Source organism: Meles meles, chromosome 13, assembly GCF_922984935.1.
Source record: "Meles meles chromosome 13, mMelMel3.1 paternal haplotype, whole genome shotgun sequence".
NCBI lineage: Eukaryota > Metazoa > Chordata > Mammalia > Carnivora > Mustelidae > Meles > Meles meles.
In genome coordinates this window covers 30,242,719-30,261,006 of record NC_060078.1, presented here as the reverse complement: position 1 = coordinate 30,261,006, position 18,288 = coordinate 30,242,719, and the positions used below count along the sequence as shown (strand labels likewise).

Sequence of the window (18,288 nt, the reverse complement as noted above, 5' to 3'; positions counted from 1 at the left end):
ATGACTGTTCATTTTATTTCATTAGATTCTTGCTATCACATCCTGCTAACAGAAATTCAAAATGATTAAAGAGTGTCCCTCTTGTATTTTTTAGTTCTGCTTAAAAAATAAAAGTTGGGGGCGCCTGGGTGGCTCAGCGGGTTAAGCCTCTGCCTTCAGCTCAGGTCATGATCTCAGAGCCTCCGTTTATCTACCTGCCTCTCTGCCTACTTGTGATCTCTGTCAAATAAATAAATAAAAATCTTTAAAAAAAAAAAGTTCTTGGGGCGCCTGGGTGGCTTAGTGGGTTCATTAAGGCTCTGCCTTCGACTCAGGTCATGGTCTCAGGGTCGTGGGATCAGGACCCAATCAGGTTCTCTGCTCAGCAGGGAGCCTGCTTCCCCTTCTCTCTGCCTGCCTCACTGCCTACTTGTAATCTCTGTGTGTCAAATAATAAATAAAATCTTTTAAAAAATAAAGTTCAAGGGCCACCTGGGTGGCTCAGTTGGTTAAGTGTCTGACCCTTGATTCGGCTCAGGTCACGACCTCAGTATCATGAGTCCCACATCCAACTCCCAACTCAGCATGGCGTCTCCTTGAGATTCTCTCCCTCACCCTCTCTCCCTGCTTGCATGTTCTCTAAAATAATCTAAAAAAAAAAAAAAAGTTCAAAACTACAAAAAAAAAAAAAAAAAAAAAAACCACAACTCTTCGCTAATGATGGAAACAACCATTTATATGGTTTAGACAGTGGTTCCCAACTCTGATTTTTTTTTTTTAAAGACTTTGACAAAGAGAAAGGGAACACAAACTGGAGGCGTGGGAGAGGGAGAAGCAGGCAAGGATGCGGGACTCAATCCCAGGACACTGGAATCATGACCTGGGCCAAAGGCAGCCTCTTAACAGCTGAGACAACCAGGTGCCCCACCCTGGATGTTTTTTTAACACTGTGACCCTGGCCCCTGAAATTCTGATTTTACTGGTCTGGGTAGAACCTGACATGGTTATTTTAAAAAGCTAAAGTGATTTGAACATGCATCCAAGGTTGAGAACCAATGGAAATTGTATTTTAAAAAACTAATGTACATAATCTCTTCAACCCAGGGCTTGAGTTCACGACCCTGAGATCGAGTCGCAATGCTCAGGGTACCTGGGTAGTTCAGTCAGTTGAGCAGTTTACTCTTGATTTCAGTTCAGGTCATAATCTCAGGGTCCTGGGATCAAGGCCCATGTTGGGCTCCATGCTTAGTGGAGAGTCTGCTAGAGGATTCTCTCCCGCCTTTTCCCCTACTCTGCTTACTCACTCTCTTAAATGAATATTAAAAAAAAAAAAAAAAGTCACATACTCTATCAACTAAGCCAGCCAGGAGCCCCTGCTCCTTTTATTAAAGACACCAATTTCTTTTTTGGTTTATTTCTAGTTTTTTACTCAATTCATCAAATACTAATTTCCAATTTTTATTCTTCAAATTGGTTATGCAACAAAGTCTGAAGCAGACTGATAAGCATCTTATTTATGACTGCTTTAAGCCACCTAATTAAAAGCATTATATAACTATTTGAAATTGAAACACATTTATAAAAATTTGTCACATTTAATAGCTTCCTAAACTATGAGCAATCCTGTCCTCAATGATAAATCTGACAGTGAGAATTGAGAATAGAACTATTTTAATCATTCAAATAGCAAGCTTGGTATCATTTCAAATCCTTTATTATACATCAGGGTTGCACAATTTGAGGCTGGTTAAACACAATTGGTTTCCAAAATTTCTTCGAATATTTCCTAGATTACTACATGCATGTGACCATGAAAATATTTGGCATTTTTAAATTTTGAAACTCTGAACAGGCACTTACATGAAGGAAAACATTACCATTCACAGATAGCCACATTTAAAATAGATGCTCCAGCACATGGTACATGGAACCTTTTGCCGGTAATGAAGTTGGTTACTGACCATTTTATCAAAGTGCCATAGTAGTAAACAGGTTTAAAGAAATGTAATTTGGGTTACTTAGCTTACTCATAAAGTAAGGTTAACTGACAGGACTTGCGCTGAAGTTATAAAAAAATATTGGTACAAAAACCAGTGAACCCTTAGTGAAAGTAGTTTCACACGGCAGGCTTCATTTTAGTTCCTGCACCCCACATTTAGTGTATCTGAGATCAGACCCCATGCATACGAATAGATGACTAAAACCTTCTTTTGGAACTTTGAACAAATGACTTGAATTTAGTGTTAGCAAAATTTAAAAAGAGTGGGTGAAATTACATTTCAGTTTGAACTAGCCAAAGTTCCAGTTTCACAAACATGAAACTATCCAGATCTAGATAACTACGTACTTCACAGGTCCTCCTGAGTTCCCCATCCTCAAACTTTCTCCTGGAAAGGGAAGAGAGTATTTGTGAAGGCAAGAAAATTATATTTGTATGCATGTGGTAAAAAGATGCCTTAAATTAAAAAAAAATTTTAAAGTAGTTATAGAAAAATTATATAGTTTTAACTAAAACACCAACATAGAGTCAACTCTACATTGCAGAAAACATACAGTGGTACCTGCTGGATAGTAGTAGCAAAATAGTTACTTAATATGGCAAAAAAGAGAGAGAGAGAGAAGGAAAGAATGAAAGAAAACGAACAGAAGAGAAAAGAGGAAGGGATGGAGGGAGGGAGGGAGGATCAGGTAAGAAAGCAGGCCACTGTGACATGCCACATAATCTCAGGGAAAAATTTTAACATTCACACCACAGAAGACTTCAAAGAGGATACAATTCAGGAAGCCACGGAATGGTAAAATTGAAAGCACCTACAGTGAAACACTCCATATGTATTTCTCAAACACACATGTAGAAACATGACTGTATTTCTCAAAAATATTGAGATGCCATGTTTTAAATTTTGCCGGATGTAAGGCCCAGTCAATTTTTCTATTTCTACTTGAACACAAACTATTTAATTTTTTGCATGTAGAGAATAGAGGTAATTGTTAGCATGAGAAAGGAGAAAAGTATAATCAACATTACGAAGAAAAGCAAAATTACAAATACCAGCCTACTCACATGAAAATCTTTAATGTTTATGTTTATGCATATCTGGATGCTTATCATCAGGTCAAAGTATGCAGTTAAAAAAAAAAGAAAAAAAAGAAAAAATCGGCAGCTTAAGAAAGTTCCAGTGTTTCAAAGAAAGCGCTTTTTTTAATGTATATACATGAAGAACATTTAGTTGTATCATAAAATAAATGCAGCACTGTAAGATAAAGGAAGACTATTATAAATGGAGTTTTGGCCTTCCCCCCCCCACAAGCTGCAGCCATCTTTAACGAGCTGAACTTCATCTCAATGGACATAGGAGTTTTTTGCTTTTCTTTTTTTCTCCTATTCAGTTCACATTTCGGGCTGTTCAGCAGATGCCTGTGATTCTGGTGATTCAAATCGCTGGTGAAAGTTTGTTCTCTGTTTCCTCAACTTTTCAGGAGCTTTTCTCCATAAAATGATCTCCTAGTAAAACATGCAAGACATCAACAAATTAATATTCTCATATTATGCCTTAAATCTTCACCATGGAAATAATGCCACTTCAATTTTAACTAAAACAAAATTAAATTCTTCCCCCGAAAAAGCTGTTCTCTTTGCTGTGTGACTTACCTTCTTACAATTCTCATCTCGGACCACCCCTTCTGCCAACCCTGCCGCTCCTCTCTCATCAGCAGCGATGCACACCACCACCACCAATCCAATCTGGCACAAAATTCTAGCTATTAAATGCTTTAAAGAATTCCTAAAATCTGTCCTTGGTTTGCTATTTTGCCCTTACCCAAGTTCAAACCTTTATCACTTCAACCTTAGACACCAAAAGAGCTTCCTGGTAGATGCCTCTGCCTCCAGTGCCTGAGGCCCCTTTCTAACCCGTCCTTCCAGTCACTACCAGAGTAGTCTAAAACACTGCTTGGATTGCACTTCAGTAGTTCTCAGCACCTCTAGGATAAATCTCAAACCAGGCATTCAAGATCCTTCATAACCTTTATCCAAGTTACCAACATCAATCTGTTCCCCCACCAGCCAAACAGTTAACGCTCTCCTCCAGTGCACTCCAAATAAACTTGCCCTGCAATTTCTCCTATATATTCTTCAAATACTTATTCCTCTGCCTATTCAAATGCTGTTCCAATCAATCCATCCTGAAATCTCTTTTAAATTCCTAAAATTAAAAAATCCCTAACTCTGCTTTATAAACTCATGATAGGCTGTTTATATTGGTCATCAAACACCCAAATGAATGCTTGTGGGAAGCAATGTATTTACTCAATAGGGTTACAATATGTAACTGATTTGGAACCTGTAAAGTTTACATAATCTATCTTTTTTTACGCGGCGGAGGACAGAAGGAGAAAGAGAATCCCAAGCAGGCTCTACACCTAGAGCAGAGCCCAATGAGGGACTCGATCTCATGACCCTAAGATCATGACCATCATGACCTGAGCTGAAATCAAGAGTCAGACACTTAACTGACTGAGGCATGCAGGCTCCCCTATTCTATCCTGAGTTACAAATTACCTATGTTTAATTTTTTTTTTTTAAAGATTTTATTTATTTGACAGACAAGAGATCACAAGTAGGTGGAGAGGCAGGCAGAGAGTGAGAGGAGGAAGCAGGCTCCCCGCCGAGCAGAGAGCCCGACGCGGGGCTTGACCCCAGGACCCCGGGATCACGACCCGAGCCGAATGCAGAGGCCCCAATCCACTGAGCCACCCAGGAACCCCCCTATGTTTAATTTTATAACATAATGGCAGTATCAGCATAAAATTTTCTCTCTTCTAAATTATTGTCAAACTATAATTTTTCTGTTAATTAGCTTTTATAATTTTTCTCTTTCCATACATATGCAACGTGAGGACCTTGAGCACAAAGTATGTTTATAAAACATAGTTTTTATAGTCTTCACAATACTCAGTGCAAAGCAATTTCTAATTTAGTTTTGAGTACTCAAATGAAATTCAAATATTTATTAATCTGATTCATAAAAGAGCACTCCAATCACAATCTTCACTGAAAAAAAAGAAGTAGTTCTATGATAAATATTTCATATAAAAAAATTAGATTTGGGTCATCTCAGGTAAATTTACAACAGAATGGAAAGCCAGAATCCATCAAGTTAATGAAATCATTTAAAGTGATAATTGAAATTTACAAGACACTACTGAATCAAGAAGCAAATTAAAACACAGCACACATATGATCTAAATACACATATACAAGTTTGTCCGGAAAACTAATCACAATGGTGGTGGAATTTTTGTTGTCTTGTTCTTTACTACCTAATTTTTTTAACAAATGTAGGTATTATTTTTATAAAAAAACAAAACTTTCAAAAGAAAAATAGAAGCTCTGCCAAATTACAGCCCATTCTGGAATCCTGTAGAATGACAGAAGAGATCTATCACAACACTATTACAGTCACACCTACTTCCTTATCACAGAACCGCCCACTTGCTCAGTACTGTAAAGCTGAGAAAGGTTTGTGCTTTCCAGGTGTTTTCAGAACTGCCATAGAACAAAACATCAGCCTACATGGCACCGTACCTGCTGCTTGAAGTACCTTCTGTCTTCCTCATCAACAAGGACTAGATTCAAAAAGTACCTTACTGAAAATTTTTTGTTCACATCTCGCATTGTTGGGGTTGGATCATATCCTGCTAAAAATAGTCTTATTGGGATTGATTCACCTGAAAGAAAAGCAATTTGCATTTAATTCTAAAGATGATTAAATATGGTCACATAACACCTAGAACTAAGCATTATAGAGAAGACACTAACACTTCATATTTTCATGAGATGGCAGCCTAACAAAAGCTACAAAAGCTTTTTTTTTTTTTTTTAAAGATTTTGTCAGAGAATTCCAGAGAGAGCACAAGCAAGGGGAACAGCAGGCAGAGGCAGAAGTGGGTTCCTTGCTGAGCAGGGAGACCAATGTAGGGCTCAATCTCAGGACCCTGGGATTATGAGCTGAGATGAAGGCAGACGCTTAACCGACTGAGCCACTCAGGCATCTCAACGTAACAAAATCTTTAGACCAAGGACTCACAGTAGTGGCACTACTGCCATTTGGGGCCCAATAATTCTTCACTGTGGGTAACGTCCTATAAACTGCAGCATCATTGGCCTCTATTCACTAGATATCAGCAGCATTCCCCAAGTGCAGCAACCAAAAATAACCAGGCAACAGCAAATGTTCAGGGGGTGGTGGGTGGAGCAAAACTGCCCCTAGATGAGAACCACTGCTCCAGAGTCAGAATGCTTGGATTCAGATGCCACCTCTATAACTTACTTGCTGTGTGACCCTGGCCAAGTCACTTAACCATTCTGTTTCAAGTTCCTTATCTATGAAATGGAGAATAACAGTAATATCCCTCTTGTAGAGCTCTGTAAGGACTGCATGAGTTAATATATGTAAAATGCTCAGAATAGTGCCAGCAGGTAAGTGCTGTTCTAGTAGTTTGGTTATTCCTTCATGAAGTTCACCATAATTTCTAATCATGTGAGTAAGTTTTTCGATACTTATTTAACTAATTCACCCAAAGCAACAAACATGTTCTAAATGAAGATTATTCCTTCGTTACCAAAAAGACTACTATTCAGATTCTCGTGGCTTCTTTCCTAAGGGTAGCTATTTGCATATGGTTTTGAATCTTTTATATGTAATAATTTTCTCGTGCACATCCATTTCCTGAAAGATACATGACCCATTACGTTACATAAAACTGTGTGGATTCTCTCTGCCTGCCTCTCTACCTACTTGTGATCTCTCTCTGTCAAATAAATCTTAAAAACAAAACAAAAAACTATGTGGTTCCCAAAATTTTACGAAGTAATCTTGCATAACAGGAGTATACACATACATACACACACATACGCATGCACACACACACGGGTCTTGAAGTTAGAAAGCCCTGGGCTCAAACACCAATTCTGCAATGATCAGCTATTAAAGGAAACCAGATTATGTCACCACAAAATCTGCCTCTTTGACATAAAAATTATTTTGAGCTGAAGGCAATTGAAAAGCAGCAAAGAGCAGAAAAGGCTCCCTATTTTCTGCCTAAAGGCAGGCATAAATTCTTTTTTTTTAAATTTATTTTATTTTTTATTTTTATTTTTTAATATTTTATTTATTTGACAGAGAGAAATCACAACTAGGCAGAGAGGCAGGCAGAGAGTGAGGTGGAAGCAGGCTCCACGCAGAGCAGAGAGCCCAATGCGGGGCTTGATCCCAGGACCCTGGGATCATGACCTGAGCGGAAGGCAGAGGCTTTAACCCACTGAGCCACCCAGGCGCCCCAAGGCAGGCATAAATTCTTTTAACGAAGATGTATTCTCATTAGCCCAGAGATGGCTGATCAGGAATCAGCAAATAAACCTTACTCCATTTGTTTCCTCCCTTAGATTTATTTACCTTCGCACAGCTTGCTACACCCCTGGAAGCCTACAACTACTTTCCCTTGTCCAGTTAGATCTCAAAATTTATTGTTTTTTTGAAGATGCTATATATGCTGAAATTCTAAGCCACTGTTTTGGTTATTTTTTGTTGAGGTTTTTCCTGCATGATGTGCATTGCATGCATTGATAAACTTTTTTTCCTTTATTAATCTGTCCTTCTGAGAGTCCCAGCTGAAATACTAAGATGGGGAGAGGTAAAGGTCTGCCTCCCCTATACTTTACCTTTAACAAGTTTTTTAACCTCTTTGTAACTCAGTTTAATCTGCAGAGTAAGAGAGATACCATCACCTAAGTCAAAGGAAACATCAGAGCACCTCAGAGTACAAATGCCTCACCTACAGTGGACACTCAATAAATGACAGCTACTTTTTTAAAAAATTTTTATTTTTTTAAGATTTTATTTATTTATTTGACAGAGGTCACAAGTAGGCAGAGAGGCAGGCGGAGTGAGAGGGGGGAAGCAGGCTCACCACTGAGCAGACAGCCCGATGCGGGGCTCGATCCCAGGACCCTGGGATCATGACCCAAGCTGAAGGCAAAGGCTTTAACCCACTGAGCCACCCAGGCACTCCGACAGCTACTTTTTTATTTATTCATTCATTCATTGGACAGAGAGAGAAAGAGAGCACAAGCAGTGACAGCGACAGGCAGAGGGAGAGAGAGAAGCAGGCTCCCCACTGAGCAGAACCCTGGGATCGTGACCAGAGCCCAAGGCAGATGTTTGACCCACTGAGCCACCCAGGCATCCTGAGCATGTGACTATTGATCTCATGGCTGTAAATTCGAGCCCCATGTTGGGTATAGTAATTACTTAAAAAAAAAAAAAAATTAAAAATCTTAAAAAAAGTAAAATTATAAATACTGGCTTTATTATCTTGGATACTGAAGATAATAATGAAAATGCTTGTTTTCTTGGGGGCTATAAGGACTACAGAACCCCACAGAAATTAATGCTCAGCTCTACAGCACCTTGTATTCAGCATGAATAAAAAAGACTTACCAAGATAAACTATTGTAACAGAAGACAAAGTATTATAAATTCAGAACCAGAGAAAAGATAATATATGAATGTCTCTTCTAAATACTAAATACACATTTTCTTTTTTTTTTTTTAATAAGCTCCACGCCCCGCATAGAGACCACTGCCCAGCCTAGTGTCGGCCTTGAACTCACAACCCTGAGATCAAGACCTGAGCTGAGATCAAGAGAAAGAGGCTCAACTAACTGAGCCACCAGGAGTCTCTAAATACTAAAATTTAAACTGAGTAAAAAATTAAACCTTATTTCAGACTTGAAAGTACTATTACAGTCTTTTAGTATCTATACAAAGATGATTTTAAAAACATCATTATAAAAATCATTTAAGAATTCACAAATACTGGGACGCGTGGGTGGCTCAGTTGGTTAAGCAGCTGACTTTGGCTCAGGTCATGATCCCAGCGTACTGGGATCGAGTCCCACATTGGGCTCCTTGCTCGGCAGGCAGCCTGCTTCTCCCTCTGCTACCATTCTCTCTGCCTGTGCTCGCTCTCTCTCTGACAACTAAATAAAATCTTAAAAAAAAAAAAAAAAGAATTCACAAATACTTTTACACTGCATAAATACTTCCAAACGAAACAACCATGAACACTGCTATGTGTACCACCTATCACACAAAAGAAGTAAATGGAAGTCTGTTACCTTTTACTGGTGCGCCATCCATTATTTCATATTTAGCAATTGTTTCTGTTTCTGTGGTAGTACTGGGTCCTAGCACAATAATGTAAATGACATGAAGTTAAATATTTCCAGAATACAATTTCCAACCTTATATTTTCCAATTACTTATTTTAGTACTAATTTATCTTCCTATTCTGTGAAAACTATTCTTTTCTATTTCTTGATCTACACTTAACATACTTATCACGCGACTGAAGGTTTCACTCTCTTACCAAATATATATAGTTCAGAATCTTCTCCATAGAGTTCCTTCTATCAAAACTAGCAATAAAAAAAAAAACAAACTAGCAATATACATAAGAAATAACCATTGTCATGCTAGTTTTCTCTGCAATACCCAAACTGTCTTCTTTCAGTCAGTTAACTCTAACATGGAGAAAACATCAAATTGAGAACCTGATTGACATAATTCTTTTAAATTTAGGTGTTCATCTTCTAAGAGATTATCTGACCCAGACACCTGTAAAAACTCTGTAAAAATGAAAAAAGTATACCAAAACATACATTAATGATTCCAATGTTGTAAAATATATAATATGCAAAGACAATTAAACTGTTTTGAATGATGAGTACAGATTTTTTATTTAAACTTTTCTAGAATCAGCACAATTTTTAACCAGAAAAAATGTTTAACTAATTTCTTTTTAAACAACAAAAAGAAACCCGACATTTGATTTTAGTATCTTTAAATCACCTCAACTTTTATTAGGTGAAAATAGAGATTAAGAAATCACAGATGTTTCTAATTATGATTTCAATTATAAATTCTTAAAAAGCGTGGCCTAAAATTATTTTCAGCAAAAATCCAACAAATGAGACCGAATTAAATCTATATACTAATTAAAATTAAAAAGCAGTTACAAATAATTGTGGGGCAACTGGTTAGCCATCTGGAAAAAACTAAAGTTGAATCTATATCAAGACAAATTCCAAAGAAATTAAAAATTTAAACAAAATCCCCAAACTACATTATTTTAGGAGAATCAAAGCACAGTAAATTGCTTTTAGAACCTCCATGTGAAAAAGGCCTTTCTGTGGCACAAAACCTAGAGTCCATAGAAGTAAAAACTGGTAAATCTGACGACACAAACAAAAAGAACTTCTACATGGCAAAAACCATCCTAAGCAAGACAAACTGGAGAAATTTTTGCTGCATTTATTTATGTTTATGTATTTATTTATAAAGATTTATTTATTTATTTGACAAAGAGAGTGAGCAAGAGAGCACAAGCTGGGAGAGCAGCAGAGGAAGGAGGAGAAGCAGGTTCCCCGCTGAGCCGGATGCAGGGCTCAATCCCAGGACCCTGGGATCATGACCTGAGCCAAAGGCAGATCCTTAATCAACTGTCACCCAGATGTCTCTTTTGCTGCTTTAATACAGAAAAAGGAATTGATTTCCCTAATATATACAGAGTTTCTACATATCAGCAAAAAAGACTAATAATTCAATAGAGATGGAACATAGGATATAGGCAATATATACAGAAAAGAAATAAAAATAGCTTTTATACACATGAAAAGATGCTTACCCTCATTCAGAAGGAGAAAACTAAATTAAAACTACAATGAGGAACTTTCTTCCCCTACCCAACAGATCAGCTAAAAATTTTCTAATGTTGTATTGGTAAGAACAGGAGGAAAAGGGGCACCTGGGTGGCTCAGTCAGTTAAGCATCTGCCTTCAGCTCAGGTCATGACCCCAGCCAGGGTCCTCGTCAGGCTCCCTGCTCAGTGGGGAATCTGCTTCTCCCTCTCCCTCTGTCCTTCCCCCTGCTCATTCTCTCTCTCTCTCTCAAATAAATAAAATCATAGAGAAAAATTCTACATTTCTTGCAGGTAATAATACATATTGGTACAACCCCTAAAGAGGACAAACTGTTATGTACCAAAACTACAAATGAATATACTCCTTGAAAGAACAATTCTACTTTTAAGATTTTTATCTCACACACACAGCTGCACACATGCAAAATGATGTTATTAAGTGAAGTACTGTTTGGAGTAACAAGTGACGGGAAACAACCTGTAGCAGACTAGTTAAATTCTAGTATACCCATGGAAAGGAAGTACTATAAAAAAGATGAGGAAGTACTCCACACATTGATAGGGAAAGATCTCTAAGATATATTAAGCAAAAAAGCAAAATACATATCATACATAAACATTTAACTTAAAAGCAGGGGGAAAAGTATAATATAGGGATAGTTACTATATATGTATAAATATCAAGAAGTATTTTAAAACTTTTAACATATGACCTATGAGTAGCTGGAGTACACAAATAGGACACTTTTTACTATATAATCTTTTAAACTTTTTGAACCATGAGAATTTATAACCTATTCAAAAATTAATTTTTAAAAAAGCATACATATTAAGCAATATTAAGTCTCAAAGTTAGTATCCAATATTTTGTATTTTTGTGTATTTATTGTATATTTATCATATATATTTATACAATATATTGTATACAATATTGTATAAAGTATACATAAATAAATATATTTATTTATATAAATAAATAAATAAATATTTATTTATTAAATAAATAAAGTATATTTGTTGTATATCTAAACAATATTTTAAGATTTAAAAAATTTTAGGACAGGAATTTTAATTCAAATACTCTTTTTGACTTACCAATTCCTGTGATCTCTTTTTTGATCAGTTGCAACTCCATATGTTGGATTTTTATTCTTACTAATAAAAAGTAAATTTTTCCAACAATCACATCCTTTAGATGATACCTTTGGGGAAAGAACATACCTCATTTACCAAATATCAGTTTAAAAAGCAATCAAAAGGAGCGCCTGAGTGGTGTAGTCGGGTAAGGATCAGACTCTTGGTTTTGACTCGGGTTGCAATCTCAGGATAGGGAGACTGAGCCCATGTCAAGCTCTAGGCTGTGTGGAGTCTGCTTTGGATTCTCTCTCCCTCTGTCCCTCCCACTCTATCTCTAAAATAAGTAAACAAAGCTTAAAAAAAAAAAAGTAAAATATGTCCCAAAAGGCTTTAGTAGATATCTTTGTAACAGTAACCATTTAAGAATACCATTCTGGGGTGGTTCAGGTGGTTCAGCACCTGCCTTCAGCCCAGGTTATGATCTCAGGGTCCTGGGATCGAGCCCTGCGTCCATTTCCTCATTCAGTGGGGAGTCTGTTTGTCCCTCTCCCTCTGCCCCCACAACACTCATGCTCTATCTCTCAAATATACTAAGTCTTTTTTAAAAAAATACCATTTTGACTATCCATATCATTTAACTTTTTTTTTTCCAAAAAATATTCACCATTTTACGATAAAAATAGAAATCAAGCTTTTACTTGCCCATCAACATACCTCAAAGAGAAGAATTTGCCTTATTAACTACGTGTCCTTTACTTAGAGGTTAGTTGCCAAAGAACTTAAGCACAGAAAATTAAGATTGTTATGCTTGCAATATTTATTTGGTGTGTAAAGATGTTTCTGAACATTAAAACTCTACACAAGAATTTAGTGTCCTTCTTACTCTAAGTGCTAGAAGAGTGCAGCTAACAAAGCACTTGCCTATAGAGAGAGACACCACAGGTTGAGTCTGTTGCTATGACAGCTAGTCATCAAAGTCCCTTCCCATGTACTCTGAAATGACATGTTAATAAACCTGGAAATTGGGGCACCTGGGTGGTTCAGTGGGTTAAAGCCTCTGCCTTCAGCTCAGGTCATGATCCCAGGGTCCTGGGATCAAGCCCCACATCGGGCTCTCTGCTCAGCGACGAGCCTGCTTCCCCCTCTCTCTCTGCCTGCCTCTCTGCCTACTTGTGATTTCTGTCAAATAAATAAATAAAATCTTTAAAAATAAATAAACCTGGAAATTACTACAATCCCCAGAGGGCTTTTTAACCTTTTCCCAGATTTGACTCTCAAAATATCATCCCAGGAATTGATCAGTGTAATTATGCTGGCTTGAAGGGAGGCTTCCAATGACAAGTTTTAGGTCCTAAACAATTTGATGATTTTATTCACAATATAATTTAAGACTCTGAAGGCATGCTTCTATCACATTTTTAGTGATATAAACTGGTGAGCGACAACTAAAAAAGTCATGTAACAGAAGAGTACACAGGAAGGTGATGAAAGAATATACATCCATTTCTTCAACAAATAAACTTTAGTGGAAAAAAAATAGGAGGGAAACTTATAAATTAAATTAAAAGAAATTTAAGTGTCGAACAACCAAATGCCATGTGTCCGGATGCCCTGGATTTGAACAAATCTTGTCTGGATACTGATGTGAATAAAGCATGTGGGGGGAAAAAAGACATTTTATGAGATAATCAGTAAAACATGAACACTGACTAGATATATACAGATAGTAAGAAATTATTAATATTTTTAGATATAACAATATTATATTTAAAATGATACACAATTTTTATGGCTGAAATTCTGTGTCTGGAGTTGGCTTCAATATAATCTATTGGGAGTGTGAGGGCTGGATCCAGATAAAACAGATCTGACAGTGCACTGAGTGGGAGCTGGGCACTGGGTAGCTGAGGATTCACTGTACTGTTCATACACTTTGGTCTATGCTTGAATTTTTCCATAATAAAGTTTTAAAAAGGCATTAAACAATAAACAAAACATGAGCCCATTTCTGTAAAAACACAACACATATAAACATAATACGTACCTTTCCCTCTCTATGAAAAGATATGAAAGAGATCTTAATTGTGATTAAGTGGTAAAATTTATAAAAATAATAAAGTTAAAAATGGGATCTTTCACAATGCCAAAATTTTTCTTCTTTCTTTTTAAAAGATTTCATTTTTTTTATTTCAGAGAGAAAGAGAGAGAGAGAGATAGCGAGACAGAACACTGAAAGGAGAGGGAGGAGCAGGCTCCCCACTGAGGGGAGTTGGACACAGGGCTCCATCCCAGGACCCTGGGATCATGACCTGAGCCAGAGGTGCACATTTAACCCACTGAGCTACCCAGGTGCCACTACATTGCCAAAAAAAAATTTTTTTTTAAGATTTTATTTATTCATTTGACAGAGGGAGAGAAGATCACAAGCAGGCAGAGAGGCAGGCAGAGAGAGGAGGGGAAGCAGGCTCCCCGCTGAGCAGACAGCCCGATGAGGGGTTTGATCCCAGGACCCTGAGATCATGACCTGAGCCAAAGGCAGAGGCTTTAACCCACTGAGCCACTGGGTGCCCCTTGCCAAAATTTTCAATAATGAAAAGGTACTACTTATGCAGGCAGAAAAAAGTATTTTGTTTAAAGAGATGACTAGGATAAAGTTATAACAACCTAGTAAGGAAAATTTTTACAGAGAGAAGGGATTAGTTGCCTCCTGAGATAGTAAGATCCTCTACAAAAAATGACCAATCAGAGACTTATTAGGAATTGAATATGAAAGACACCTGCACTGAGTCAAGAAGATAGTCTTTCCACTCAGAGATTTTTAGGCTGTTAACATCAAATTAATGTCAATTCTATCTTTACTTTGACCAATTTACAAAGCCCTGAAAAGCTTATTTCTTAAGTTATCTGTTGTTAAAGATACTTACTTTGATTTATTATATTCAAATTCTATGTGTAGACAATCTTCAATGCCTACTTCCATCTTAATGGAGTTGTTAACATCAGGATATGTGGCAAGCTGGTGAACAATAAGATCATATTCTTTTATCAAGTCTGTCAGTCTTCTCACTATTGTCACTTTAAGAAAATACCTACAAAGTCAACCGAGAGGTAAGTTAAATCTATGATAAATTTTCGTATTTTAAACAAACAAACAGTAACTGCAACTCAGCTTTCTCCTTGCTGATCCTTTGGGATCAACTTACTTCACAAAAGAATTCTGATCTTTAAATGCCTCCACCCTCAAAAAAAAAATACAAAGTGCAATTTTAAGAAGAGTGTATGTGCTTTTTAAGATGCATCTGAAGTGCTATGGTCATGCCTACTTGAGGAAATCTATTACTTCCTACCATATACCAAATGAGATATGCTGGGAAACTAATGGATTTTAAGGTAATTCTGTTTACAAGACAAAGGAAGTACCTAGGGGAAGATTCATACAAAGGAAGTATATAACTAAAACTTCTCATGATGGCGGTGTTTAAATCTACGATAGAAGGCTCTTATTACCTCAGGTGGACATTAGTTAGACAAAATATGTGGCAGAATTCTTAAAAATCTGAAGTCTATCAGTCCAGAATTATAATTAAAGTTCTAATAAGACATTTGATAGTAGCCATTACTTTCTGGTTTTGACACCATCTATGGTTAATACACATTCATACCTCAAGCGGACATTGGCACCGATGTAAGATTCATATGGCTTTTCAACTTGCATAAATTCAAAATCATAACTTCTGCTCTGAGTCAATTCTCCAGGCAAGGCTAGTTCTTTCACTAGGTTTACAAATTCATGAGTATTACTCTTGTCATTGAAAAGTTCTACAAAATTTTAAGCAAAAAAAGACCAATTATACTTAATATCTATTTCATTAAAACCCAAACTTCTATCTCCAAAGCAAGTAATTTTTACCAAAAGAATTAGTTGGACTTGTCCCTAATATACTAGAGCTATAACATAAATTCCATCATCCTCATTAAGCTCCACCTAGGCATAAAAAAATTCGAGCCACACAGCACAATGAAAATTTCTATTATGAAAGATGTATTCATTCCTTTAATGTAGTTAGGGCTTGCCCAAAATGAAGCTGCTTTAACAGACACATTTCCAGCAACTATTTGAACTTCCTCTGTTCAAGGCTAAAAGCATTCGTTGTTTTGCTTTAGTTAGGCAAATATATTATCTTGATAACACTATAATATACAAAAGACTTATTTATCAACTACCAGAGAATTACTATAACTTGCCCCTCAAGTATAATCTGATCTGGAATAGATATATAAACAAATATCTACCAAATACAATTTTGATACTTTAAAAATGTGTAGTCCATCTTAGAAAGCTAGATTTAAAACTATGTATACTGTATTAGAAAGACCCATTTTCTTTTCTCTTTTTCAACATGCAGTACCAAAAGATTTATATAGTTTAACTCCTACTACACCAAGAATGCCTCTGAAATACATGTGTGGAAATGTACACAATGTGATCTAAGTCAAGAAAAAAATTACACCTTTCCTTTTCACATGCAATTTTCTGACAGGTGAGTCTGGCTACAGGCTCACATTAGGTTAGGAAGACAAATGGCATGGGTAATTAGAAAGTGAAGGATGAAGGTGACACTGGTAGTTGTAAAGCTGGTGAAAAAAGGCAGATGGAAACTTCAGTGAGTCAACTAATTTACTAATTATTTTTCAAGGCTGGTAACTTACATAACTCCTTTCATTTTTAGTAGTTAAGTTTAATAACAAATATAGGCAGGATGAGTCAAATATTATTTAATACAATTCAAAGAAATATGATTTAATGTTTATAAAATAAATCCTCTCTTTTACTATCCAAAATCAATTCCTTCCTTCCATGAAACTAATCTCTAATTCAAAATTTAAGTGCCAAATCCAACCCTCTTCAAACTCAGTTATCATTAAAAAAAAAAAAAGTAATACTATTTTAAAACTCACCAATTTGACCTACAAATTCAATTCTAATTCCTTGGTGCTCTAGCCTCTTTCCAGGTTGCTTAAAGGCTAGGTTTACCTGCCAAAACATGAAATTGTAAAAGATGTTAACAATCCTTTGAGTGGGCCTACTAACAGATTCCTTCCAGATGAATGCAATATATAAGTATTTCAGGGATTCATTTCTGAAGTTTGAGACACCACCACATACCGAGATCATTATGACTTTACAGCACCAGAGAAGGTATACCTTACTCATATACAATCACTTAAACATACACTTAAAAGCACCTGCTTTGTAGGAAGGAATCCTTTATAAGTTGGAGAGCTATAAAGACTCAAGTATCAAAAAAAGGAAAAATCTGCAACCACTCAAATGTGTTTTCTGGTCAGATAGTTAAACAATTCTACACAATTACGTTTTAATGTAAGGTAATCACTAATTTCAAGAATTTACCTAAAGATCATTTTCAGCTCTTTGTAACCAAAAATATATTATTATAATCCTAAGCTTAAAAGCAACACTTATTCCCCTGAATCTGCTACTCACTCTAAAAACAGAATGTCTAAAGGTTGAAATTTTATGATTTATCTTACATATTTTTGAAGTGAAATATACAACCATGAAATCCGAAATTCACATCTGCCAAATGGAAGCCTTAATTTTATAAATTTTGATTTTATAATTTTTAATTATAATTTTTAATTTGACAAAATATTTATAAAGTACATACATATTTTTAAAATTTCCAAATGTTTATAAAGATTAACTAACATACAAAAAAGCACACTTCCAGATTTATTCTTTACTATAAAAAATATTGTTAACATGACTCTTAAAAGCTTTTTTAAATAATCCTTCTCAAAAGAAAACAGTAATCAAGGGCCAATAAAAACAGAGATCCAGTTACTTCTGTTTGTAAATCTATTAAATAAAATATTCAATTTTCTAAATCTTCCATATCTGTAACGAGAATGAGTTAGTTACTTGCCTTCCAAATTAACATCTCAGAGAAAGAAGTAAATAGTTAAATAAACTGTGGTACATCATATGATGGAAAATTATTAAAGTTTAAAAACAATAAGATCAAAGAATTTTTAATGATGTGGGAAAATGTGCATGACATGTTACATGAAGGAAGCATGGTCAAACTGTATACAAGAATAATGCCAATTATATATTTTTTGATTACACAAAAGAAATACTATTAAAACAGTTACTTCTGGAATGTATGAGTAATTCTGTTTTCTTTGTAGTATTCAAGATTTGCTTTTTTTTTTTTTTACAATAGGCAACTAATACTTTCAAACTCAGAAAAATACTTATTTTAAAGAAGAAAGTATAGTTAGAGGCTTCACACACTAACAAGTTGAATTTTCGGTTTGAACCACAAATAATACAAGCCTAACTCGCAACTATTTCACAAGCCAGGCAGTAATTAGAACTATTCCCTCATTTACACTAATAAAGCACATAAATACACGATACTTTTAAAAATGTCTATCTGGCAA

At 35.9% G+C, this 18,288-nt stretch overlaps 1 protein-coding gene across 2 annotated transcripts in view; it reads right to left on the bottom strand.

Moving 5' to 3' along the window:
* Positions 1–1,675: 1,675 nt before the first annotated feature.
* Positions 1,676–18,288, bottom strand: part of VPS26A (VPS26, retromer complex component A) — a 30,182-nt gene continuing 13,569 nt past the window's right edge. For both annotated transcript variants that reach the window (XM_046027665.1, XM_046027666.1), the window contains exons 3-9: positions 16,780–16,855; positions 15,483–15,639; positions 14,745–14,909; positions 11,839–11,945; positions 9,161–9,229; positions 5,567–5,709; positions 1,676–3,484 (exon numbers count right to left, since the gene is read on the bottom strand). In XM_046027665.1, the coding sequence (XP_045883621.1) occupies positions 3,371–3,484; positions 5,567–5,709; positions 9,161–9,229; positions 11,839–11,945; positions 14,745–14,909; positions 15,483–15,639; positions 16,780–16,855 (831 nt within the window). In that variant the 3' untranslated portion in view covers positions 1,676–3,370. The remainder of the gene's footprint in view (positions 3,485–5,566; positions 5,710–9,160; positions 9,230–11,838; positions 11,946–14,744; positions 14,910–15,482; positions 15,640–16,779; positions 16,856–18,288) is intronic.